At 47.6% G+C, this 23,125-nt stretch overlaps 1 protein-coding gene across 2 annotated transcripts in view; it reads right to left on the reverse strand.

Moving 5' to 3' along the window:
- Window positions 1-16,078: 16,078 nt before the first annotated feature.
- The window catches only part of GRAP2 (GRB2-related adaptor protein 2), a 61,193-nt gene continuing 54,146 nt past the window's right edge, over window positions 16,079-23,125 (reverse strand). Inside the window, exons 5-8 of one of the 2 annotated variants that reach the window (XM_003783179.3) lie at window positions 20,944-21,112; window positions 18,271-18,495; window positions 17,121-17,243; window positions 16,083-16,540 (exon numbers count right to left, since the gene is read on the reverse strand). In XM_003783179.3, the coding sequence (XP_003783227.1) occupies window positions 16,361-16,540; window positions 17,121-17,243; window positions 18,271-18,495; window positions 20,944-21,112 (697 nt within the window). In that variant the 3' untranslated portion in view covers window positions 16,083-16,360. Of the gene's footprint in view, window positions 16,541-17,120; window positions 17,244-18,270; window positions 18,496-20,943; window positions 21,113-23,125 lie in introns of both variants that reach the window. The other variant, XM_012814173.1, reaches the window with a different exon arrangement.

The following is a 23,125-nucleotide window of genomic DNA, read 5'->3' on the forward strand; positions in this document are numbered from 1 at the left end:
CACCCTGCCAAGTGTACCCATCCACTCTTATGTACACATAGACAAATTATGTCTTCAGGTAGAAGAGCATTTAGTTTGTTACCTAATAACTTGAGGCCTCATAGGATGCCAGACCCTACACCCTGGGGAAACAGAGGAGCTCAGGGCAGTGGAAGGATAATGGAATGCAGAGAAAGGGAATAGAAGTGTGATGAAAGTGATTTCACTTTTTTTTTTTTTGAGACAGAGTCTCACATTGTCGTCCTAGGTAGAGTGCTGGAGTGTCACAGCTCACAGCAACCTCAAACTCTTGGGCTTAAGCCATTCTCTTGCCTCAACCTCCCAAGTAGCTGGGACTACAGGCGCCCACCACAGCACCTGGCTATTTTTAGAGATAAGGTCTCTCTCTGGCTCAGGTTGGTCTTGAACTCTTGAGCTCAGGCAATCCACCTGCCTCCACCTCCCAGAGTGCTAGGATTACAGGAGTGAGCCACTGCACCTGGCCTTGAACGTGATTTAAGAAAGGCAGTCAGAAATGCTTTAGTAGCAAACTGTTTCAACATTACTCAGTGCTTGCTATGTATCTGATACACAATTCGTTGCTCAGTACGTATTTCTTAAAGAAAAAATTAGAGCCAAGAGAAAGGTAAATGGAAGGAGTTTTGGGGGACTATGAAGGAAGATGCAATTAATTTGCCCAGTGGGATGTGGATAAGAAGAGCTTTCCCCAGCAGGAAAAAATTTTGAGTGAAGCCTAAAAGGAAGAGATGAATTCAAGGAGAGAGGGAGCAAAGACATTCAGAAGTCGAGTTTTGGAAACAGTCAGAGCATCATGCTGACACCAGGCTCACATGGATTCACCCCAAGATACTTAACTTTTCAGAGTCTTGGTGTCCTGATCTGTAAAGTGGGATAATAATGCTGTCCGTTCTTGACCTTCCAGATGGTTGTAGGAACTGAAAATGAGATCACACTTGAGTCTAACTGGTAGAAAGTGGTTTATAACAGTGCTTCTCAAACTTTACTGTGCATGGTAAGCACATAAGGGAGGGCTGTTAAAAGGCAGATTCTGATCTTGGTGAGGCCTGAGATTCTGCATTTTTAACAAGCTCCCCAGTGATGCTAGTAGTGCTGCTCCACTGAAAGAACGTAGCCTGGCCCGGATTTCTGAGATTGGTAGAGGAGAGGGTCCTGGAATGGAATCCAGCTCTCCTGATATTAGCTGTGTGTCCCTGGGAAAGTTATTTCTCCTTTTTGGGCCTTGGTCTTTTCATCAGTGAAATATGGGCAATAATAGGTCCTACCTCACTGGGTTATGTGAGAAAGAAAACAAGTCAAAGCATACACACTGAGTGTTATGTCTGGCACAGGTGGTAGCGAGAGGTTAAAAGGGCAGCTAAAGTGTGGAAAAATGAGACTGGAAAGAGAGGGACATTGGGGCCAAATTGCAGGGATCTTGACTATAGACCTTACTCAAAAATAGTAGCAGTATTGTGTACCAGGCACTGTGCTACATGTTTTATGTGCACTTTAAATGAAGTGATCCTATTAGAAAACTGGGGCACAGAGAGGTTCAGTAGCTCACTCTAGGTCATTCAGCTAGTAAGCAGAAGACCCAAAATCCAAACCCAGACCATCTGACTACAGTGCCTGCCTACCTACCCACTTTGCTTTACTGACTCAGCTGGGAATGTTAGAAAGGGACATCAGTTTTTTTTGTTGTTGTTTTTTGCAGTTTTTGATTGAGGCTGGATTTGAACCCGCCACCTCTGGCATGTGGGGCTGGTGCCTCACTCCATTAAGCCACAGGCACCACCCCAGAAAGGGACATCGGAAGGAGAGAGTGTTCCCCTTGTTCAGTAATTCATTCAACAAACATTTGCTGAATTCGTAGCACTGTGCTAAGGGTTAGAAACCATTCATTCATTCACCAGATCCTTGTGGAGCCTCAGTAAGCACAAGGCCCTGTTCTAGGTACTAGGGCTGCAGCTCAGAGCAGAACAAAGTCCTTGCCCGCCTGGAGCTCACATTGAAATAGAATGATTAAGACATGGTTTTTGCTTTCAAGGAGCACAAATGTTATGTGACATGAGTTGTGATTGGACAGAAGGTTAGAAGCAGAGCAGAATATTTTAGTAACAGTTCAGGTTGGAAAAGGTCTTTCTAGATCTAACTGAGATAAAACACACTGTGGTCTTTTTGTAATGTTTACCTTAACATACCCATGACTTACTTATTCAGCCAACTTTTTGAGCTTAATGTGTACTAGATAACATGCTTGCCACTGAGAATTTAAAAAAAAAAAGGAGGAATCAGATGTAATAACTAGCTTCCTTGATGGGTCCCTTGGTTTAGCTGAGAGTTAGATTCTCACGGCAATCTTTACAAGGTAAAGTATGAAGTGGTACGAAGGCCTCCGCAGAGAGTGTGCAGGCTGTGGAGGCATTTTAATGTATAATTACCTAATTTGATCTGTCCCCTCCCCCACACCTGCTGAGGTAGACTGTGAAGGAGTTATTGTCGGGTATTACAGATGAATAAACTGGGGCTCCAGGAGATGTGCTGTCCAATGTTATGAGTGGGCATTGGAAACGCTGGGGTGTGTGTCCACATAGCTCGATCCCCAGACTCCTCTGCCCTGCCACACACCTAAATACTCTATGCACTCCTCCTGAGATTTTTTAAAAGCCATCCTTACTCCCTGATTTCTATCAGGGGCAGGCCCTGGGATCAAGCTACATATCTTCTCACCCAGGGACACTCCATGGGGCAAGGGCCCCCTAGGAAAGCCCCTGGTCCTCTACGAGTCCTTCTGGCTCTGGGTCTGGAGTTTCCCTGAGCTAGGTGGGGCCCTGTCATGGTTGCATTTCCAACTCCAGAGGCCTTCTTGCATAAGGTGGCTTCCCCTTTCCTGAGAAACTGTGTCTCATCCCGTGATGCCCTTCCTGCTCCGCCCCTCCTCCTTCCTCTGGCAGACAGTGCGTGTGCCCTTCTGGGTAGTTGGCTGTAATTCACCTTCCTCCTGCCTGCTGCCGCACACCTCGGGCTGTGGGTTCACAAGATAAAGATGTGACACGTTGTATTTAATGTTCATTGTAGCTGTGTTCATCCCTGCACACGTCTATTTTCCCAGGCCCTCCTGTGTAATTTGAGTCCCCAAATACCCCACCTCACGATGTATTTTTAGATAAGTTTTCCAGGGGCAACTTTTTTCCTCCATAGCAATTTGTGTCATGAGTGCCTCTTATATTTTGGGGACTCTCTTGTGCCTCTGTAAAATTCTTGCTCACCGCCTAGAGCAGAGGTCCTCAACTTTTTAAACAGGGGGCCAGTTCACTGTCCCTCAGACCATTGGAGGGCTGGACAGCAGGCCCCAGGATGAGTCAGCTGCTAAGCAGGATAGGCAGCAGTGGCAAAAACACCTGGGAGGCCGGATAAATGTCTTAGGTGGCTGCATGTGGCCCGTGGGCTGTAATTTGAGGACTCCTGGCCTGGAGGCTGAGATCCTGGCCTGAATATGCTGAGTAAACCCTCACCTGTGACCCATTCTACTGTCCTAAGAAATCAAGGGTGCACCACGAAGGCGTCCCACCTTTGTCCACCTACCTAAGGCTTTCATCTAGTCATTCGATGATTATTTATTGAGCACTAATTATGTACTCAATAAAATAAATAAAACTCGGGCAAGTTCATGCCCCCACAGATCTTCCAGACGCAGGGACTTGTTAAACCTATGGCAGTGGCGGCATATAGGCGCCCTCTCTCGTAACCCTGCACTGCTTTCTCTGATGAGGTGGTTCCTGGTTTTTCTTTACCTCCTTCTCAGTCTCCATTGTCCATCCCTTAAACCTTGGTGTTCCTCAGAGCCCACCCCTGGCCTTCCTGTCTTTTCCATCTCACCTGCTCAATGGGCAGTCTCGCCTTCCCAAGGTCAGATGACTCAACTCCAGAGCTCTTTCCATTGCAGGCCAGTTTATCAGGCTGCCTGCTGGCCCTCTCTACTCGGATGTCCCATAGGTACCTCCAGTGCAGCATGTCCCAAACAGAAGCCACCAACCCCTTCTTCTTTGCCTCCTCATACCGTTCCTCCTGGTTTCCCTCCTCTGCAGTGACCTGGCCATCTACCATCTGCCATCTTGCCCACGTGGGAAACACGAGCTCATTTGGATTCTTCCCCACCCTGGCAGCCACTAGGTCAGAGGAGGCTTCCTCCAGGATGGGATGGGATGTGATTCCCCTCAGTCCCCTTCCCTCCTTCCATGCTGCAACTCCCCACTCCTCATTTCCTCTCATTTGTATCCTGCATTTTTGCAAGAGCCTCCTGACTGGCTTCCCTAACTGAAGTTTTCTCCTTTCTGAAAGCAAATATCACTATGTTTGTATAAAATTCTTCTGGTTCCCCATCACTCCTAGGCTAAAGCCCATTTCTGATCTTGACCCACTGTGCTTCTCCCTTCCTGGACATTTTGGGCCTTTGTTCAGGAAGCTCCCGCTCTCACAAGCTTTTCCCTCCAGCCCATCAGAGACTCTTCTGGCTCACTTAGTCTTCAGCTGGGTGCTCACTTCCTCCACAATCCTTCCCTGGCCTCCAAGTCCAGGTCGGGTGCCCTTCCTTGCTGCCTCACTCTGTTTTAGCACCCATGTCGTGATGCTCTGTCTCCCCTAGCCATCTAAGGCCCTTGAGGTCAGGGCAGTGGTTTTTGTCATGGTGTTCCCGGGCGTTATGCCTGAACCACTGGACTTCACCAGCTCCCTCTCCCCACCACCTCTTTACTTCAAACTGACCAGGTATTTCTTCTTAAAACAGCAGGGGCTGGGTGCTATGACTCATGCCTATGATCCCAGCACTTTGGGAGGCTAAGGCAGAAGGATCACTTGTAGCCAGGAGTTCAAGACCAGCTGAGCACTAGCACACATATTCAAAGGTGAGAACAGCCCAGATTTCCTGTCTCCATGTAGCTCCACTCCCAGGAGGCGGCTTGAACCCCAAGCTGAGAATGACAGGGGATAGTCTTCCTAGTAGAGAAAGTGTCTGATCTGGGTGAGGTTGCATGTAAAGTAATGGGAGTCCATCGTTGGAAGCAACCCAGGTGGCTGATATCCCTGTGGTGGCCCTGGGCTGGTGCTGCTGCCCCTGGCTAGCCTGGTATTGTCCCTTTAAGAATTATTCCTTTGCTTGGCCAGCATCCCTGGCACTTTGTCTTTTGCAGGTGGTCACTGCAGGGCAGGCGTCACCTGGAAGAGGGTGGTGAGGTGAGGGAGGAGGACTCTCCCAGAGCGGAGGTGCTGTATCAGCAAGTTAGCAGCTTGATGGGTGCAGGAAGATCGCCCCAAGGAGGACAGAGTACAGGACAGGCAAGTTTCAAAGGAGAGGAGTCCTCTGCAGCAACTTGTCCTCACTGGGGATGGGGCAGGGCAGGGTGGGGTGGGGTGGGGCAGGCTGAAGAAGGCTGTTTCTGCCAACAATGAAAGATGATTATTGAGGGGCTTGGGGGACTAGCTGGCCACAGAAAGCAAGACTCTTGCCAGGGTCAGGGAGGTCAAAAGCCAGCAGGAGCCTAAGAGGTGAACTAGATCCCTTCTTTTCTATTCCCCGGAAGGTTGGCCTGGGCCTTGGAAATCAAAAGAATAAAGAAAGCAAACAGTTGTCCCATAGCCAGACCCTTACTAAGTAGTTCCCATAATTTTGTTTACTTCTCACGACAGCTCAGTTCTCCAGATTAGCTCAGAGAGGTCAAGTAACTTGTTCAGGCTCATGTAGTAAGTGGCAGAGTCTGGATGGGGGCCCAGGTATGTCTGACTCAGATCTCATGCCTTTCCCACTTTTCTATATTGCCTGGAGTAGAAAGTAGATGGTAGATAGGAAGGGAGGGGAAAGCCAGGTGCATAGCTTGAGGATGGGGCATTCTCAGTGGGCCGGAAGGTTCTAGAATGCCCCTGAGCAAAATTGCAACTGAAAGACTGATACCATTGGACGACTTACCCTGACACCCCAGTGGTTCTCACTCCCTATGTTCAAGGTATAAATTCTTCCTTCTGTTCTCAAGCAAGGGGAAACTCAGCTTTTGAGTCAGGGTGAAGAATGTTCCCTGATAGTTGACTCTACCATCGTTGCCCACACTCAGACATTGCTGTATTTGTCATGTTTGTATAATGGTATGGAGGGGTCAGGAGTAGCTAAGACTTAGAATGGGATGGTGCCTTCAGGAGGAGGATAGACCAACCTCTAGGGATTTGACAGTGCCCAGCCTGTCTTCTGGGCTTATAGGAGCCACTGGCTTGAGCAGGGATCTTGTTGCAGGAACGAGGGAAGAAGATGGGCCTGATGAGTCTCAGAAGGAAGTGGCAAGAGCAGACCCGAGAGGCTTGTGCAGGGTCCACACCCGAGGAGGCAGGATGGGGCCCAGGACCTAGGGAGGGCTGGGCTTGTGCCATGGCTCTACCTGGGACAGAGGGCCAGCAGAGCCCAAGAACTGGTAGACCTTGTCTGATAGGATATCAGGCTTTAGCAAGCTGAGTGTTTTGGGGGACCCACTTTGGGGATTTATTTCTTAGAGAGTCTAGGTTCATCAGAGGACTTGGAAGCCCCAGGGATTTGTGAATATTAATTCCAGAAACTAAATTTTTGCTAACAGAAGGGAGAATCTCCCTAACTTTTATTTGTCCTAATGGAGACACAAGCTTGCTAGTTTCCCTATTTTTAAAAAGAGACACTTAATGCATTCCTTGGCTAAGAGGGGTCTTAGGATCAGTGTTTATTCAGCTTATGCCATCCACATGCATCAATACATTCAAGCCAGAGCTGACCTAGCCTCTCCATTTTACTGATGAGAAAACTAAGGCCCAAAGAGATTTCCCTAAGATCCAGTGGCTCAGGATAAGTGAGGACAGAGTCCAGGTTGCTGACGCCCATCAGGACTTCCTCTCCCTTGCGTCCCCCAGCCATCTGGACTTGCCATGGTAACTAAGGCTCCTCCGTGTGGGCAGCAGTTGCCTGGCAACTCACCATAACCAGGTCAGAGCCTGGGGAGTGAGACGCTGCTCGCTGCTCTCCATGGGGAATTCAGATGTGTATAAATGGGATAGCCCACGTCACAATGTGGCCACCCATGACCCTGCAGAGAGCCATGCCTGGAAGCCTCTGTGGGGGAGCATCTCATACTGGGATCAGAGAGTTGCTGTGACTATGGCACAGTCCTAGGCTGGCTGTGGCCTCTGTCCATGCAGCAGACACAGACCTTACTAGGTACCGGGCCTGTGTCCTTGAACACCTGGAACCTGTCTCCACTGACATGCTGGCTTAGTGTAGATGTGGGAATCCACAGAGGAAGGTTGATAGATGGGCCTATGTGTGTGTGTGCATGTGAATGTGTATGCGTGTGAGACTATATGAGTGTTAGGTGTGAGTGCACAGTTATGTATGTGTGTGAGAACATGTGTGTACATGCGAGTGATTGTGTATGTGAGTGTATGTGTGTGTGAGTGTATGTGTGAGTGAGTGTGTGAGAGTAGGTGTGTGTGTATGAACATGTGACAATGTGTGTGTGTTTGAGGCATTTGAGTGTGTGTACATATGAGTGGTTGAGTGTGTGCATGTGAATGTATGTGACTGTGTACGTGTGTGAATGTACAAGTATGTGTATGCATGTGCATGAGTGTGAGAGGGTGTGAATGTGTACATGTGTGAGTGTCTAAATGAGTTTGTGTCAGTGTGAGAGTATGTGTGACTGTGTAAGTGTGTGTGTTCATGTAGGCATTTCACCTTAGCAGGGGGAAAGCTGGGGAGTTGTGTTTCTTCATGCTACCATCTCGTTCCATAATTATCTCTAGAAATGTTTATGAAATGACCTGGTGGTAGGATAAACTACTCTTTCCCTGATATTCCCGTGACGTCTGGTCTTGACAGCCATTCCCCACCACCACCACCCCTGTGTACTTCCTGCAGCAGACCCTTGCCTGGGTTTCCAGGTTCTGCCTCCTGCAGGTGCCCACCACCGAATCATGGCAGCCTTGTGGTCCTGGAAATGGTTTACGAAAAGTGTATGATCCAGTTTTTCCCATGAGGGCTGAGGGAGTGGCTGCTGCAGGACTTTTGGGAAAAGTTTTTCACTAATTAAAACCAGGAGGGATGTGCCCCTTCTCCACTAGACATCATCGTGTCTGCCTGTGACTTCTGGAACGACAACAGCCACTGAGAAGGGACACTGATACAAGCCCCAAACTACCCTATCTCTGGACCCCTTGTCATGGGAGACTGTAAGCCCATTTTTGTTTAAGATACTTTTGGTCAGTATCATTTTCTGGCCTCAGGCTCACTTGCTTTCCACTAGCTTGAGTGAGCCACTCAGTAGATGTCTGTCTGGGCATGTGTTGGTATTAAAGATAAAGGACCCAAAGGAAAAAAATGTGCCTCTTCCTGAACAAGTCAAAGATAGGCCTCCTTGATCCTTCCTCTCCTGGGTGGAACTGAAATCGGACCAGTAGCTGCAGCCCCAGCTTCTTGCAGGGCTCCATCGCCTGCTCTCTGCACTCCCAGCGTCTGGCACATTCCACTCATACATTCACGCGGTGGTGTCTGGAGCTGGCTCCTATCTGCTCATGAGAGCCAATTGTTCACGTCTCTTCCCACCTCTGAGTTCAGTGATGTCATGTTGGTAGCTTGAAATCAGCCGTGGTGGGAGTTGTTCTTTTTAAAGTAGACTATTTTTTATAGCAGTTTTAGGTTCACAGCAAAATGGAGCAGAAGGTGCAGGAAGGGGAGTTGTCACACAGCCTCTGTCCCCATGAATGCATAGCCTCCCCCACTGTCCACATCGTCCAGCACAGTGGCGGAAGTAGAGTATTTGTTATAATTCACAATTGTCAAAACTACATTGACACAACATAATCACTGAAAGTGCGCAGTTCCTATTAGGGCTCACTTTTGGTGTACATTTGACAGGTTTTAAAAAATGTGTAGTAACTGTATCCACTGTCACCGTACCACACAGTTTCTCTGCCCTAAAAATCCTCTATGCTCGGCCCATTCATTCATCTCCCTCCAACCCTTGACAACCTTTGATCTTTGTAATTTTTTGAGATAGAGTTTCACTTTCTCTCTTGGGTTCTGGCAATCCTCCTGCCTCAGCCTCCCGAGTAGCTGGAACCATAAGTCCCCACCACAACTCCCAGCTAGTTATTCTATTTTTAGTAGAGAGGGGTCTTACTCTTGCTCAGGCTGGTCTTGAACTCCTGAGCTCAGGCAATCCACCTGCCTTGGGCTCCCAAGAGTGCTAGGATTGGTGGGAGCCATTGTGCCTGGCAACCTTTGATCTTTAACTGTCTCTCTAGTTTCTTCTTTTCCAGAATATCACATAGCTGGAATTACACACTCTGTAGCCTTCTCAGACTGGCTTCTTTCACTTAGTAATAGGCATTTCAGTTTCCTCCATGGTTTTTCATACCATTTTAGCCCTGAGTAAGTAACATTCTGTTGTTTGGATGTACCAGTTTATCCACTCATCTACTGAAGGACATCTTGGTTGTTTCCAAGTTTGGGCAGTTACAAATAAAGCTGCTATAAACACCTGTGCGGAGGTTTTTGTGTGGATATAAGTTCTCAACTCCTTTGGGCAAATAACAAGGAGTGTGATTGTTGGATCGCATAGTAATATTAGGTTCAGGTTTGTAAGAAATCACCACACTGTCCTCTAAGGGGGCCACATCATTTTGCATGTCCAGCTATGAATGAATTTACCAGCTTCTGGTGTTGTCCGTGTTTCGGAGTCTGGGCATTCTAGCAGGTGGGTTGTGGTATCTCAGTATCTTAATTTGCATTTTCCTAACAACACATCTTTTCACAACTTTATTTGCCATCTATATCTTCTTCAGTGACATGTCTCTTCATGTCTTTGTCCCATTTTAAAAACCAGCTTGTTCATTTAGTTATTGTTGACTTTTAAGAGTTCTTTATATATTTGGGGTAATAGTCCTTTATCAGATATGTCTCTTGCAAATATTTTCTCCCAGGCTGTGGCTTGTCTTCTTACTGTCTTGACACATGGTGGGAGTATTTACACCACAGAATTGGCAAATGCCACTAATCCGAGATTTTTCTCAGAAAGACAATTGTTAAACCTTTCCCAGCACATCACTGTTTTCGTGGGTCAACCATTTACTGAGTGAACTGTTCGCCTTTGTTCTCAAAAATCTTTAGTCTGGTGGGGGAAGCAGATCAATGAATCACTGATCATGGCACAGTGTTCTACATATTGGGGGAGACTAGAGGAAGAACAAGGATACTCCGGGAAGGTAAAGAGGGGGCATGTATTTCAGCCATGACGTTGAGATGGTTTCTGAGTGGAGACCATGAGCCCCAAGCTCAGTATTTCAAGATAACAGTTGTCTGGACCCAGTAAGGCAGCCACATGGGACTCAGTGGCCACGTGTGGCTAGTGCCTACTGCATTGGACAGAAAAGACAGAGAACTTTTCCATCATTGCAGTACATCCCGTTGGACAGTGCTGATCTGGACAAAAAGTGGCATTCCAGGCAAAAGGAACAGAATTCAGGAGACTCAGGTCTGAGACGACATGACTCCTTCTGGGGACCACGGATATTTCTGAGGGACCGCAGTAAAGAGTATTTGGGAGTGCAGAGGTGGGAGATGTGGCTGAGTAAACAGGCAGCAGTCAGACCACAAAGACCCTCAGTGTGACCCTGAGGATGTTAAACTCCAGCCTGAACGCTATGGAAAGCCCCGGAAGGATTTGAGCCAGAGCCTGATGTCATCAGCTTGCACACTGGTAAGATCTCTCTGGCAGTGAGAGGGGGCTGGATTGGAGGTGGCTAGACATGTGGCAGGGAGACCAGTGCCAAGACTGTGGCAGTCACCTGGGAGAGAAGTGAGAGAGGTTGGAAATAAGGCATCAACTGTGGCCTGGACACAAAAAGGACAGAGTTGAGGGCTCGGCGCCTGTAGCTCAACCGCCTGAGGCGCCAGCCATATACACCTAAGGTGGCAGGTTCGAATCCCCAGCCCAGGCCCGCCAAACAACAATGACGGCTGCAACCAAAAAATAGCCGGGCATTGTGGTGGGCGCCTGTGGTCCCAGCTACTTGGGAGGCTGAGGCAGGAGACTCGCTTAAGCCCAGGAGTTGGAGGTTGCTGTGAGCTGTAATGCCACGGCACTCTACCCCGGGGGACAGCTTGAGGCTCTGTCTCAACAACAACAACAAAAAAGGACAGAGTTGAGGGACGTGAGGGGGGCCCAGTGACTGTGTCTGATCCCTAGGAGGTGCTTTGTAAACATTGTTGATTCAATGAAGTGTGGGTGCATGTCTGCACGGTCCCTCCATGGTATCTTCTGCTCAAATGAAGAGCTATCAAGGTGTTTCTTTTCAGCTGAAGGAGAAAGGGGTGGCAGAGAGAGAGATGGAGAGAAGGGTTGGCAGCCCCTGTTCTGTCTGATGGAGAGAGGGCACAGGTGACAAGGAAGCGGGCTGTGTTCATGGAGGACTGTAAGAGACACTGGGTCCGAGCAGTGCTGCTCAGAACAGGCCATTCTCCACCCCACCCACTGGTCGACTGCCTTGCCTCATAGACCACAGGGGAGATTTGGTACCTGAAAGATCGGGCCATTTCACCAGCAGACAAATGCGATGCATAATGGATCCACAGCATGAGCGAGGGTGACGTCAGTAGAGGCTGAGTGGGGCAACAGAACACAGACAGGACAGGAGGCCTGAGTGGTCTGGTGCCTGGACACGTGGACTCTCCTGGACTCTCAGAAGCAGCTGGAGGAGAATCTGAGGGCAGTGGCAACAGCTACTGTAACTTGGGCATCATTGTTAATATGACCTTGTTTGCACCTAGGAGAGGCCTGAGATTTGGGGGTTATTCAGTAAGTGGATGAAGCTGATCCACTTGTTCATTCATTAGACAAATATTTGTTGAGTCTCGTGTACCATGAACTGTGCTGGATTCTGAACATGCAACAATTAAGAAAACAGAGGTGATCCTTGCCCCGAAGAGCAGCTCAGGCCAGCGCTGGCATCCATGTACATGCAGGATGTGCATCCCAGGCAGTGGGAAAAGCAGGTGGAAAGATGTGGGGACAAATCCTTGGCCAACTGGGGGTTGAAAGAAGGCCAGTGGGGCAGGTTGAGTGAAAACATGTGGAGGTGGAGGGGAGAGGCAGAAGAGAAGGCTGGAGAGAGGGAGGGGCCACACCTCGCAGGGCCACATTAGGACTTCAAATGTAAGCCTAAGTCCAGTGGGAAGGGGAGTGATGTGATCAGTTTTATTTTTGCAAATATTATCCGGCATCTTTGTGGAGTGTGAATTGGGGCAAAAGGAACAAGGGAAGAAAAGTGTGGCTCGGTGCCTGTGGCTCAAGCGGCTAGCTAGGGCGCCAGCCACATACACCTAAGGTGGCAGGTTCGAATCCAGCCCAGGCCCGCCAAAACAACAATGACGGCTGCAACCAAAAAATAGCCAGGCATTGTGGTGGACGCCTGTGGTCCCAACTACTTGGGAGGCTGAGGCAGGAGACTCGCTTGAGCCCAGGAGTTGGAGGTTGTGAGCTGTGATGCCACGGCACTCTACCCAGGGGGATAGCTTGAGGCTCTGTCTCAAAAAAAAAAAAAAAGAAAAGTGTGAAGGCTAAGACAGGTGTTGAGGTAGAGATGATGGTGGCATGGCTATGGCAAGGGCATGAATGGAGGAAGTTGAGAAGTATTTTTAAAAAGAATTGAGACAATAAAGGTTTTTCTCACATCCTTGCCTTAGAACAGATAGGATGAAATGTTGACTTTAGACAAGGCAAATGGCAAATATTTCAGCCATGACTGTCCAGCTGTCCCCAGTGTGGGCTGTTGTGCTTTCCCCTGCCCTAGCCACAGCCATACCCAATGGGAGTCTTTTTTTTTTGAGACAGAGTTTCACTATGTCACCCTTGGTAGAGTGCTGTAGGTCACAGCTCACAGCAACCTCTAATTCTTGGGCTTAAGCAATTCTCTTGCCTCAGCCACCCAAGTAGCTGGGACTATAGGCGCCCACCACAATACCCAGCTATTTTTTGGTTGTAGTCGTCATTGTTGTTTGGCAGTCCCAGGTTGGATTCGAACCCACCAGCTCTTGTGTATGTGGCTAGCACCCTAGCTGCTGAGCTACAGATGCCCAGCCCAGTGGGAATCATTTGTATATTTAAAGACTTCCTGAGAGAGCTTTCACATTTTCTTTTGCAACCTCTGCTTGTATTTAAAATAATTACTATTGGGAAATTCCCATTGGTGCTTCATCAGATGCCTCTTGCTCTAAAGTGTTTTGATTCCTGGTGAAGATGAAGAGGATAAATTATAAGTCACCTGGCCTGCCAAATATGAATGATGTCATGATGACAGTTCTGAATTGCACGTATTCCAAAGCAAAGAAAAATGGCTGCATATCCTCAGAAAAAGAATCCAGTTATATTTTTGTAGCTATTTAGCTCACTGCTGAATCCTTTGTCCTTGCTACTGAAAGTATGGACCCAGCAACAGCACCTGGTAGCTTGTTAGCAATTCAGAACCAAATCTGAACATTTTAATATGGTATCCAGGCAATTCGAGGCAATTCACAGGCACTTTGAATTTTGAGGAGCACCACCTTAGATCACCCTTAGGCCATCTAAAAGTGGGTGGGCAGTGGCAGGTCCCTCAGCAAGCTGCTAGGAAAACCTAACTGGTCCGACAGGAACTAGCTTTTCTCTGGAAGTCCCCAGTACTCAAGTCATGTAGAGCCAGACTCAGAGACAGCATGTTGGTTGCTGGTTGCATGAGAGGCCCTGTGTGGACACCGCCCTGGTACTGAAATGCTCCCCAGTAGCAACTGGGGTTGCCGGGACACATGGGAAGTTGCTCCCCTAGGCAGCACCACAGACAGGAGGACAGTTTGGTCCGTGTACTGGGTTTCTGAGAGTCCTGGTTCTCCCTGGGTGGTCTGGGTGACTCTCTTGCTTCCTTCTGAATCGAGCCACACTGATGAGCAGGGCAAGGCAGTTCTGGCGTCTCAATAAAAAATACTCCCACATACACCCACGATAGCCTTGCTAGAACAGAACACCCAGTTCTAGGGGTTCTGAAAACTCCTGACAATGCTTGTGTGGTCAGCCTTTCCAGGCCAGTGACCCCCACCACTCCCTGGTCTCACTCCCACTCCCCACCTGAGGGGTATGTGACACAAATACCAGACACAGGCTCAGCAAAACAAGGACACTTGTTTTATTTCTCTGTTCTTGAGAAGTGTCTGTTTCAAAGCACAAAATCTAGCCCACAATCTAATCACGCACCACTGTCCCACATCATCGGACAAAAGGATGAAGTTCGTGGACTGTTTAAAGCATATGGTTTGTAAATACCATAAAATCAAACATTACTTCTGGCTTTTATTTACTGTACGTTTCACGTTCTCCAAATACCAAAATAGCTTATGAGGTCTTCTTTGCCTCTGCCTTCTTTCTCCTCTTTCTTTTTATTCCTGTGTTTCTTTGCTTCCTGCCTTGGCTGCAGTGGCAGCTTCTCTGCTCTGATTCCCCTGTGCCCACCTGCCTGGCTCCTCCCTTCTGTGCCCTGCCTGCCTACTGGCTGTCACTCACTCTTCACTTGGCTTTCTTTACCCTAAGCTCCTGTTCCTGCCTCTGTGTCACTCACGCGGCTCCTCTATCCTCTGAGATGTCCCGCCACCTGTTCCTCTCCATGCTCTCACTTCCAAAGGCTGCAGATGCTCCCCACTCAGGCTCTACTCCCACCTGCCTCTCCCAGGCTATTTTCTTATCCCTCCCAATGCCCCCCACAGGGTCTCCTCCCCTACCTTTTCTCTAAAGGGAACATGGGGATCAGAGAATAGTAGACTCAGAGTCACAAGGGACACAGCTTACGTTACACGGGCAGTGAACTTCTGAGTCACAAACTCTTCTCATATCATGTTTACAATGGCTGCTTCTGGGACCCCATAGAGCAGGAAGGGCTGGGGAAGAGAATCCCTCTCTAGGCTCCCTCACTAACACTTTCGCCCTGACCCTTTCTTTCCTGTCTCAGCATATATGCATACACGCAGACACATGCATAGAGCACACACACCCACACACATACACAAGCATTCCTAAGAAGTGCCCTCTGTGCAGACATGTTTGCTTTCAGGCTCCACTAAAGCCCTGAGCTTCCAGTGTCCAGTGTCTCTTCCCCCTGCCAGGCTAGTCTGCCCTTCACACCCCCGGTAGAGCTTTAGGAACACGACTCTGGTTTGAGTTGACAAGAAGGGATGGTGGCAGCAGGGAGGCTTCTCTCCCTAGGTGCAGCTCTTGGGCAGAGGTCAGCATTTGTTAGCTCCAAAAGGAAGCTCATCTCAAAGCCAGCTTCTGCCTGGGTCATGCTCAACCAATCAACCAACAGTCAATGCAGCAAAGTGGGCCACTCTCTGTGCCCCTGGGCAAGGCCTCTCCAAAATGAACAGAACCCTGAAGATACACCCTTGTAAGCATCACACTGGAACTCTACTCTGAACTGAACATTCTCAGCTAGTGATTCCCCAGGCACTTTGTAGGATCTTTCTCTGTAGCCTCTTTCTTTGCAGCTGGGGAGCAGAGGTTACATCCGAGTGGCCATTGGGGGACCAAGAGAAATCCCTTGATTTCCCAGGGCTGGGCTCTTCATGGGGTGTCCATTCCTCTCCATGCTGTAGACCATTCTCCTCTGTCTGCAGGGAGGAGGATTCCCCAAGGCACATTCATCTGAAGGACATGAGAGTCTCAGCGGGGTGTTGACTCAGAGATCAACCCTGTTGAGGTGGGGCTCTCCAGTCCTGTCCTGCCCCTACACCTGGGCCCACTCTCAGCTCAGACCTGGCTACCTGTGGCACTGGATTGGCACCTGGATTCTCAGCGCAGCAGTGCTCACCACTCGAAGAACAAGAGGAGAGCTGCCCCTCCAGGGGAGCTGCCCCTCCAGGGGAGCAGGGCTTGCAGATGAGCTAGAACGTGCCTCACCAAGTCTAACTCCACCCTGCTGTCCTATGTCCAACATCAGGGTGTGGTCTCTGCTTAGCTACTCTCTGTGAAAATTCCCAAGGCAAGAAGGAAGTTCTGTTTGATTTCCCTGCACCCCCCTCCCCGCCCCTACTGCCCTCTGCAAACCCTGAGGGGAATAGAAAAATAAGTATGAATATCATTCTCTACCCAAGCTCCTTTTCATATCAACTAATTAGCCATCCCGGTTGCCAATAAATTACTATTACAAAATGTCGTGTATGTATGTAGGCACACATAGACATATGTGTGTGCATGTAGTCAAGCAGTCTAGCCTTTTTTCCTTGTCCCCTCTTGTGGGAAGCTTCAGATAAAACGCCTCCGGCCCCCTGAAGGGTTCATCTCATCATGGGTGCCACATAGTTGGCAGGGAAGAGGCCCAGCTTGTTGTGCAGTCGGCCGGTCCACCAGGATGGGTTGGAGCTGTCTAGAACCTCAACCACCTCTCCACTGTGGAATCCCAGCTCGTCGTCCGCCAAGGCCTCAAAGTCGTACAGGGCCCGGGCCCACCGCACTCGCTGTTGGGGGAAGCACAGGGAGGCTATGCTGAGCTGGGGCCAGCCAGGCTCTCCTCAGAGCCACCAGTCCACAGCACAGGGTCTGCGGGCTCCTGGCACCATGGCCACGTGGAGGCACAGCCCTGAACATGGACTCAGAACTGTTAAGTGACAGAGATGTCATAGAGAATCCTCTCTGCACACCAGTAGGTGGTATTTTTATTTTCTTCAAGTGACAAACAAATGGCAACATGTTTAAAATAATGCTCCCCCCCCACCGCCCCGGGATTAGTGCAATAGAGTCATGAGTCAAGATGGATCTGAGTGATAAAGCAATGATACTACAGTAATAAAGGAGATGAAGAACAAGAGCCAAGAACTTCAAGGCCAGGGAAGGCCAGACACCCAGACTGGGAATGACAGACCTCGTGGAGCTGCTGAGATGAGCTTGTCCCAAGCCTCCCCGCACTGTCACTCCCTGGATATCCTCTGCCTCCAGCTGAGCTCTGTGCAGTTTAGTTCTCTCCTGCTGAGTCTCTTCCACTGAACTCTGTCCCTCAGCCTTCCCCCTAGGGAGCCTGGAGAGGGACAGTTCACCTACCCCTGCCACTTGCAGCTGCACCGGGTCTGTGTGTCTTCGATGCATGAGGGCTGCATTCATTTCACTGCCCAGGCTGGTGCCACAATGCCCGTCGTTTATGTCAAGGCTGCCTCCTCGGCGCTCCTAGAAACAGATGCAGCAAGAGAACCCATCACTCCACTGGCAGGCTTCCCCAGTGCCTCGCTGGGATGCCATGAATACAGCCAGCATTCCAGGAATACTTGCTAACCACTGATGGTGGCAATAAACTCTCGATGATGGAGAGAAGAGGAGGATCACAGGACCTTAGATTTGGCAAAGGAGCCAAATATGGGTTTCATATATTCACTCAAGAAGTATTTATCAGGCTTCCACCATCTGTCCAGACACTAAGGATACAGAGCTGCAAACAGCAGGACTCTGGCTTCATGAAGCTTCTGTTTAGAGGGTAACCATACTCACTTAAGTGGTAAGTGAGCAGAGAGGAGAGCTTCTAAGTCTGCCTGGGTAAACCAGAGAAGGCTTCATAGAAGAGATGATGCTTGTGTTTCAGCTTAAAATAAGGACTGGCCAGGGAAGGGCACTAGAGACAGAGGGATCAGCATATAAAACCCCACAAAGTCACGGACCATTCAGGTAACTAAGGGTAGTGCAGGGTTGCTGGAATGGTATCTGCATGGGGAGTGGGGGGAGGGAGCAGGAAGCAGGTTGGGGAAACAGATGTGGGCTGTGAACAAAGGGCTTTGTGTGCCCTGCTAAGGAATTTAGGAACGATATTATCTGGCTGCATTGTTCTCTCCATAAGCCACCTGAAATCCCATCTGGAACAAGGCGGGGGATAAATAAATAAATAAGCAAGGCTCCACTGCAGGTCTTAATCCCTTTTTCTTGTGGATCTCCACAGCAGGATGGGTTAAGGGGCAGGAATAGATTTAGAATTGTGCTGATAGGAAAATGAAGCCATTGCTCACTGAGTCCTCAAGGTTACAATGTGTGTGTGTGTATTCAGGCGGTGAGCCATTTAATTCACAGAGACTTCTTTGCCAAGAGCAGTTTCCATATTTCTGCCACGTGGAGAATCCTGTGAGACCTCAGGAGACACGGCCAGGCCTGGGGGTAAGGCAGGGCCTCCTTCCCACCCTCTCGTGCCCATCTCATTCTTTCCAGATACCTGGTGAAAGTGGTGATGCTGCAGGTAGCGCTGCTGCTGGGGCTGCAGTGGGGGGGCATAGTGCAGGGGTGCCTGCTGGTGCTGGTGCTGTGAGGGGACCCCTGGCGGGTGATCTGACAGCTTGCGGTTCATGGAAGGCCGGATTTCTTCTCCCACGGCTCCACTGGCTCCACTGAGGTGCGGGCTTCCTTGGGACCTTCTGTCTAGGCTGTTGCCTCGGCGACCCTGGGAGAGAGAACAGAGATGTCTTCTGGGAGCTTCTGGCCTGACCCCACCTGTTGCAATTATTCCTAGACTTGGCTCCCCAAGTCTCCAAGAGATAGCTGGGGGGTGGGTTGACCTTAAAGGGGACTAATGGTTCAGATTTTCACATTCTCAAAAGGAGCCTCTCCATTCTCAGATTCTCCCAATTTTAGGAATTCAATTCTCTGGTTCAGTTTCCACGTGGTACCCGTTTAGTCTGTACCTAGCAGGCTTGTTTTCCTCTGTGTAATCAAGCTTAAATATTCCATTTTACTGACACAATGCCACCCCTCCTTATCTCATGTTGCCACACTGGTGGACATCCTACCCCTACAGATAAGCTCTGCTGTTGACTTTGCCTGATTTTGAGCTGTCATTTATAGCCTGGTGACAGAGACCTAAACAGCAACACTCTCTCAGCACCATGGAAACCAGACCTGCCGCTGGGCATGCTGGGAAGGAGCAAGGCCTTTCTGCTTAATGTTATAACAGCCTTGTGAATCAGAAATACTTTATTGTTATTTTTATTTGACAAACAATTACACAGGGCCCAGGGCTTAGTATATACCAGGTACTATTCTAAGCACTCTACAAATATTAACTCATTTAATCCAGTTTAATGCAATTTTATATTGCCTCTGTTATCTCTGAATGCACATCCTGGTAAGTTAATCTCTCTGTTTCCTGGTTAAAATAATTCAGACGATCTGGTTAACCTTTATTTTTCCTTCTGAACTTCTGTGTGCACTTGGTGGGGACACTATTTTCTCCTTTAACAGGAGCTTCTCAGGCTTAAAAGCAACCAAGACTTGAAAGGCAGGGTTTTCTTTACTTCCCCAAAGCATATGTTATTGCTGTCACAGTCTTGGTGCCTTTTAAAATAAACTTTCCCTAGGATTTCACCTGTTGTTATGAATACTTCTTCTTATAATACCTGTCTCTTATAACCGTGTCATTTCATTTGAAAAAGCGTTAATAAATTATTATATGGTGAATTTACTTAAGGGAGGGAAGGTAACATTTCCTCAGTGCCTTGTAAGGGCCAGGTTCTATGGCATTGCTTAGCTATATTACCTCATGTAATCTTCACAATGGCCCACAGATGGAGGTATTATTGTTCTTGCTAGTCTACAAATGAGAAAACTGGTACTCAGAAAGGTGACTCAAGGCTGGGCGCAGTGGCTCAGTGGCTCATGCCTGTAACCCTAGCACTCTGGCAGGCCAAGGTGGAAGGATCACCTGAGCTCATGAGTTTGAGACCAGCATGAGCAAGGGCAAGACCCTGTCTCTACTAAAAATAGAAAAACTGAGGCAAGAAAATCTCTGCAGCCCCAGAGTTTGAAGTTACTGTGAGCTATGATGCCATGGCACTTTACCCAGGGTGACAGAGTGAAACTATCTGAAAAAAAAAAAAAAGGGTGTCTTGGCTAGGTGCCCATAGCATGGTGGTTATGGCTCCAGCCACATATACCGTGGCTGGTGGGTTCAAACCTGGCCCCGACCAGCTAAACGATGACATCTGCAACAAAAAATAGCCAAGCATTGTGAGGGCACCTGTAGTCCCAGCTGTTTGGGAGGTTGAAGCAAGAGAATTGCTTAAGTCCAAGAGCTGGAGGTTGCTGTGATGCCATGGCATTCTACCAAGGGTGATAAAGTGAAACTCTGTCTCTAACAAAACAAAACAAAACAAAAAAGAAAAAAAAAAGACTTGGAGGTTGGTGTGGGCTGTGATGCCATGGCATTCTACCAAGGGTTACATAGTGAGACTCTGTCTCAAAAAAAAAAGAGTGGGTGTCTTAACTTGCCTAGGTAATACAGATTGTTAAGTGATTAAATTAGATTCAATGCCAGGTCTGTCTGATATATTTTCTACTAAAATAATATGTTCCTAATATTTCCAAGAACAAGAATTTCAAGTACAGTTTTCTCCTTCTATGGTCCCTCACACTCAAACCCTCCACAAAACTCCACCTGCTGCTTTAGTCCTGGACTCTAGGCTGCCCCTTAATATTCCTCTCTGTAGCCAGCCCTGACTCTTTTATCCTTGGACAACTCCTGAGCTAGGCTGAAAATCAGGATGTAACGATGTCTATAACAAAACAATGGCATCCACACCAAGAGCTAATATTTGTTGAGTGATTAGGAGTGATGGAAGGGATAAATATGAATCACAACCATGCTGTAAGTTAGATTTCACCATTGCCCCTATTTTATGGATGATGAAACTGAGGATGGGGGAACTTTCCAAAATCATATAGCTAAGAAATGTTAAGCTAACATTTAACACACAACTGAGATCTGACTTCAGAGTTATTCTGCCTTTCAGAATGCTCAGAGGATCTGCCCATGATGCATTTTCTTGGTGGTTCATGTGGGAACTCGAGCTGCCTAAAATCTCTAGATTGGGGTTTATTTGGATCTGGAGCATACCTGATCTTCTCTGGTTCTGTCCCTTAGGAAGATCTGCTTCTGTTTGGAGATGGAAGTCGTCCTATAGTAGTCCACCAGCTTATTTAGGGATGGGAACTTCTCAGTCCACAGGAAGTAATTACCCTTGTTGTCTCGCATGACCTTGAAGTGCTGAACGTCATCCTCATGCCTGGAGATCAAGGCAAATCCACATGGAATGTTATATGATGACGATGGCCCTACCTCCACACTGCTTGCATCTAGAGATGATGGAGATCTATTTGGGCAGGAGATGTAGACATGAATGACTCACTCAGAGCTGGGCAGGTGAGTTGGCCCAGTCAAGCTTTAATAGGAGGTTTATGGGATGGACCACTTAGGACACAGGCTACACTACATTTTTATATCAGCACAAGGTAATTAGATAGACTCTCTCCTGAACATTGGAACCAATCTTTTACAGGAAAGAAATGTTCCAAGTACCTTAAAAACTAAAAGATCAAAGTCCTTTTCACAATGTTTACTTTAAACATGGCAACACCTAAGTCCTGCACTGTGTTAAGGACTCAGTAGCAGAGGGGTTTTTCAAGCCCTATTTTTTTCTGTCAGAAATACTTTGAACCATCTCCTTTAAGCCCATCAACTAGTACTGGCAGGTCAGAAGCTACTCTCTTGCCTAATAAATCTGTCATGTTTATTCTTTATGTAATAAGGATCTCTTGATTTGGGTTTATATTTTGCATAAATGAGGTTACCAAGTATTTTGAGTTTTGGGGGAGTAAAACATATGGAATTGTAGGGTTTTAATTGGGAAGGACCATGGAAACTGAGTAGCCTGACTTCTTCATTTTACAGATGAGGACACTGAGGTCCACAGAGGTGCAGTTTGGTCAGAGTCACTGTGAGAGAATGGCAGGGTTGGGGCAGGAACCCAGGGTCTCTGATTTTAGTCCAGTGAGCTTGGTCTGTCACACCACGTGAGCATACTGTCTTGTTTTTGATCAGTACATTTTGATTCCAGTCTGGACTCACAAGTGATGGGGCACATTCATACCAGAACTGGAGAAATTAGATTTTATCCATCTGAGTCTTCACTATTAGATTCAGTCTTACTCTATTGCTAAGTCATTCTCTTTGGGATATAAAGTTTATTTTTCAAGCAGGCATACATTTCAATCTAAAATTAAATTGGCACTGAAGATACCAATTGCCTATACTAGAAGAAAGGTCAAGAATTTAAAAGGTCTTAGAGAATAAAGATACCTCTGAAGGTAAGCAGAAATTTCTTAGGGACGGATTTAGGGATCTGTGTTCAGAAGGGGACATAAATCTGGACCCTCAATCTCATCCGATATGTTGGGCTCTGCTCATACTGGGTGAGACCAAAGGTTGTGCAGTAACCTCTTGCTTGACTGATTTGGATTGCTCTCACTGCTTCATCATCTTCCCTTTTGCTTTTGGCCACTAACACATTCTTTACTCTAAGAATCCATGGCTCTGCTCATAGTCTGAGTGAGGAAGAAGAAGTATTCCTGTGATATTATAATTATTCATCCAGCACATCATAGTCAAAGAACTTAGTGTGAAACATTATCCATTTTACTTTCATATGCTTCAAGGATGAATGTCAGGGTTGCTGTTGGTCATCTTGATCTGTAGAGAGAAAATGGCCTGCACTCTGTCTCCCATCCAAGTACTAACGAGGCCTGACCCTGCTTAGCTTCCAAGATCAGATGAGATAAGGTGTGATTAGGTACTATGGCTGTAGACCTGACTATTTATAGAATTTACTACAATAAAGGAAATATAAACCATAATTCCTCACTGAAAAAGCCAAAGTCATCTTCACACAAACCAGAGGAACCAAAAGATGCTTTTAAATTTACCAATTTACTTGGCCCAGTTTGTAGGGGGGCAGGGAGGGGGCTTAAGAAATAGGTTTGACTTATAAGATGTATTAAGAGAACAAAATGTCATTAAGACCTAACAAGTTTAGAATTCATGACATATCAATATTGGCCTCAGCTAAAATTTCCCATCATCTAAGTGGTGAAAAAGAAAATTTTAGTTAAGGAAAATGAGAATTTAAGCAAGATTGCAATGGCAATGCTGAATAGACCAAGCTGTTCTAATAAGCTTGGTCTATCCATCTAATCTAGCCCATTAGATGCAAGTGTGCATGCTAATGGTTGACCCATTATTT

The sequence above is a fragment of the Otolemur garnettii genome, unplaced genomic scaffold, assembly GCF_000181295.1.
Source record: "Otolemur garnettii isolate 467f Iridium unplaced genomic scaffold, OtoGar3 scaffold00007, whole genome shotgun sequence".
NCBI classification, from domain to species: Eukaryota; Metazoa; Chordata; class Mammalia; order Primates; family Galagidae; genus Otolemur; species Otolemur garnettii.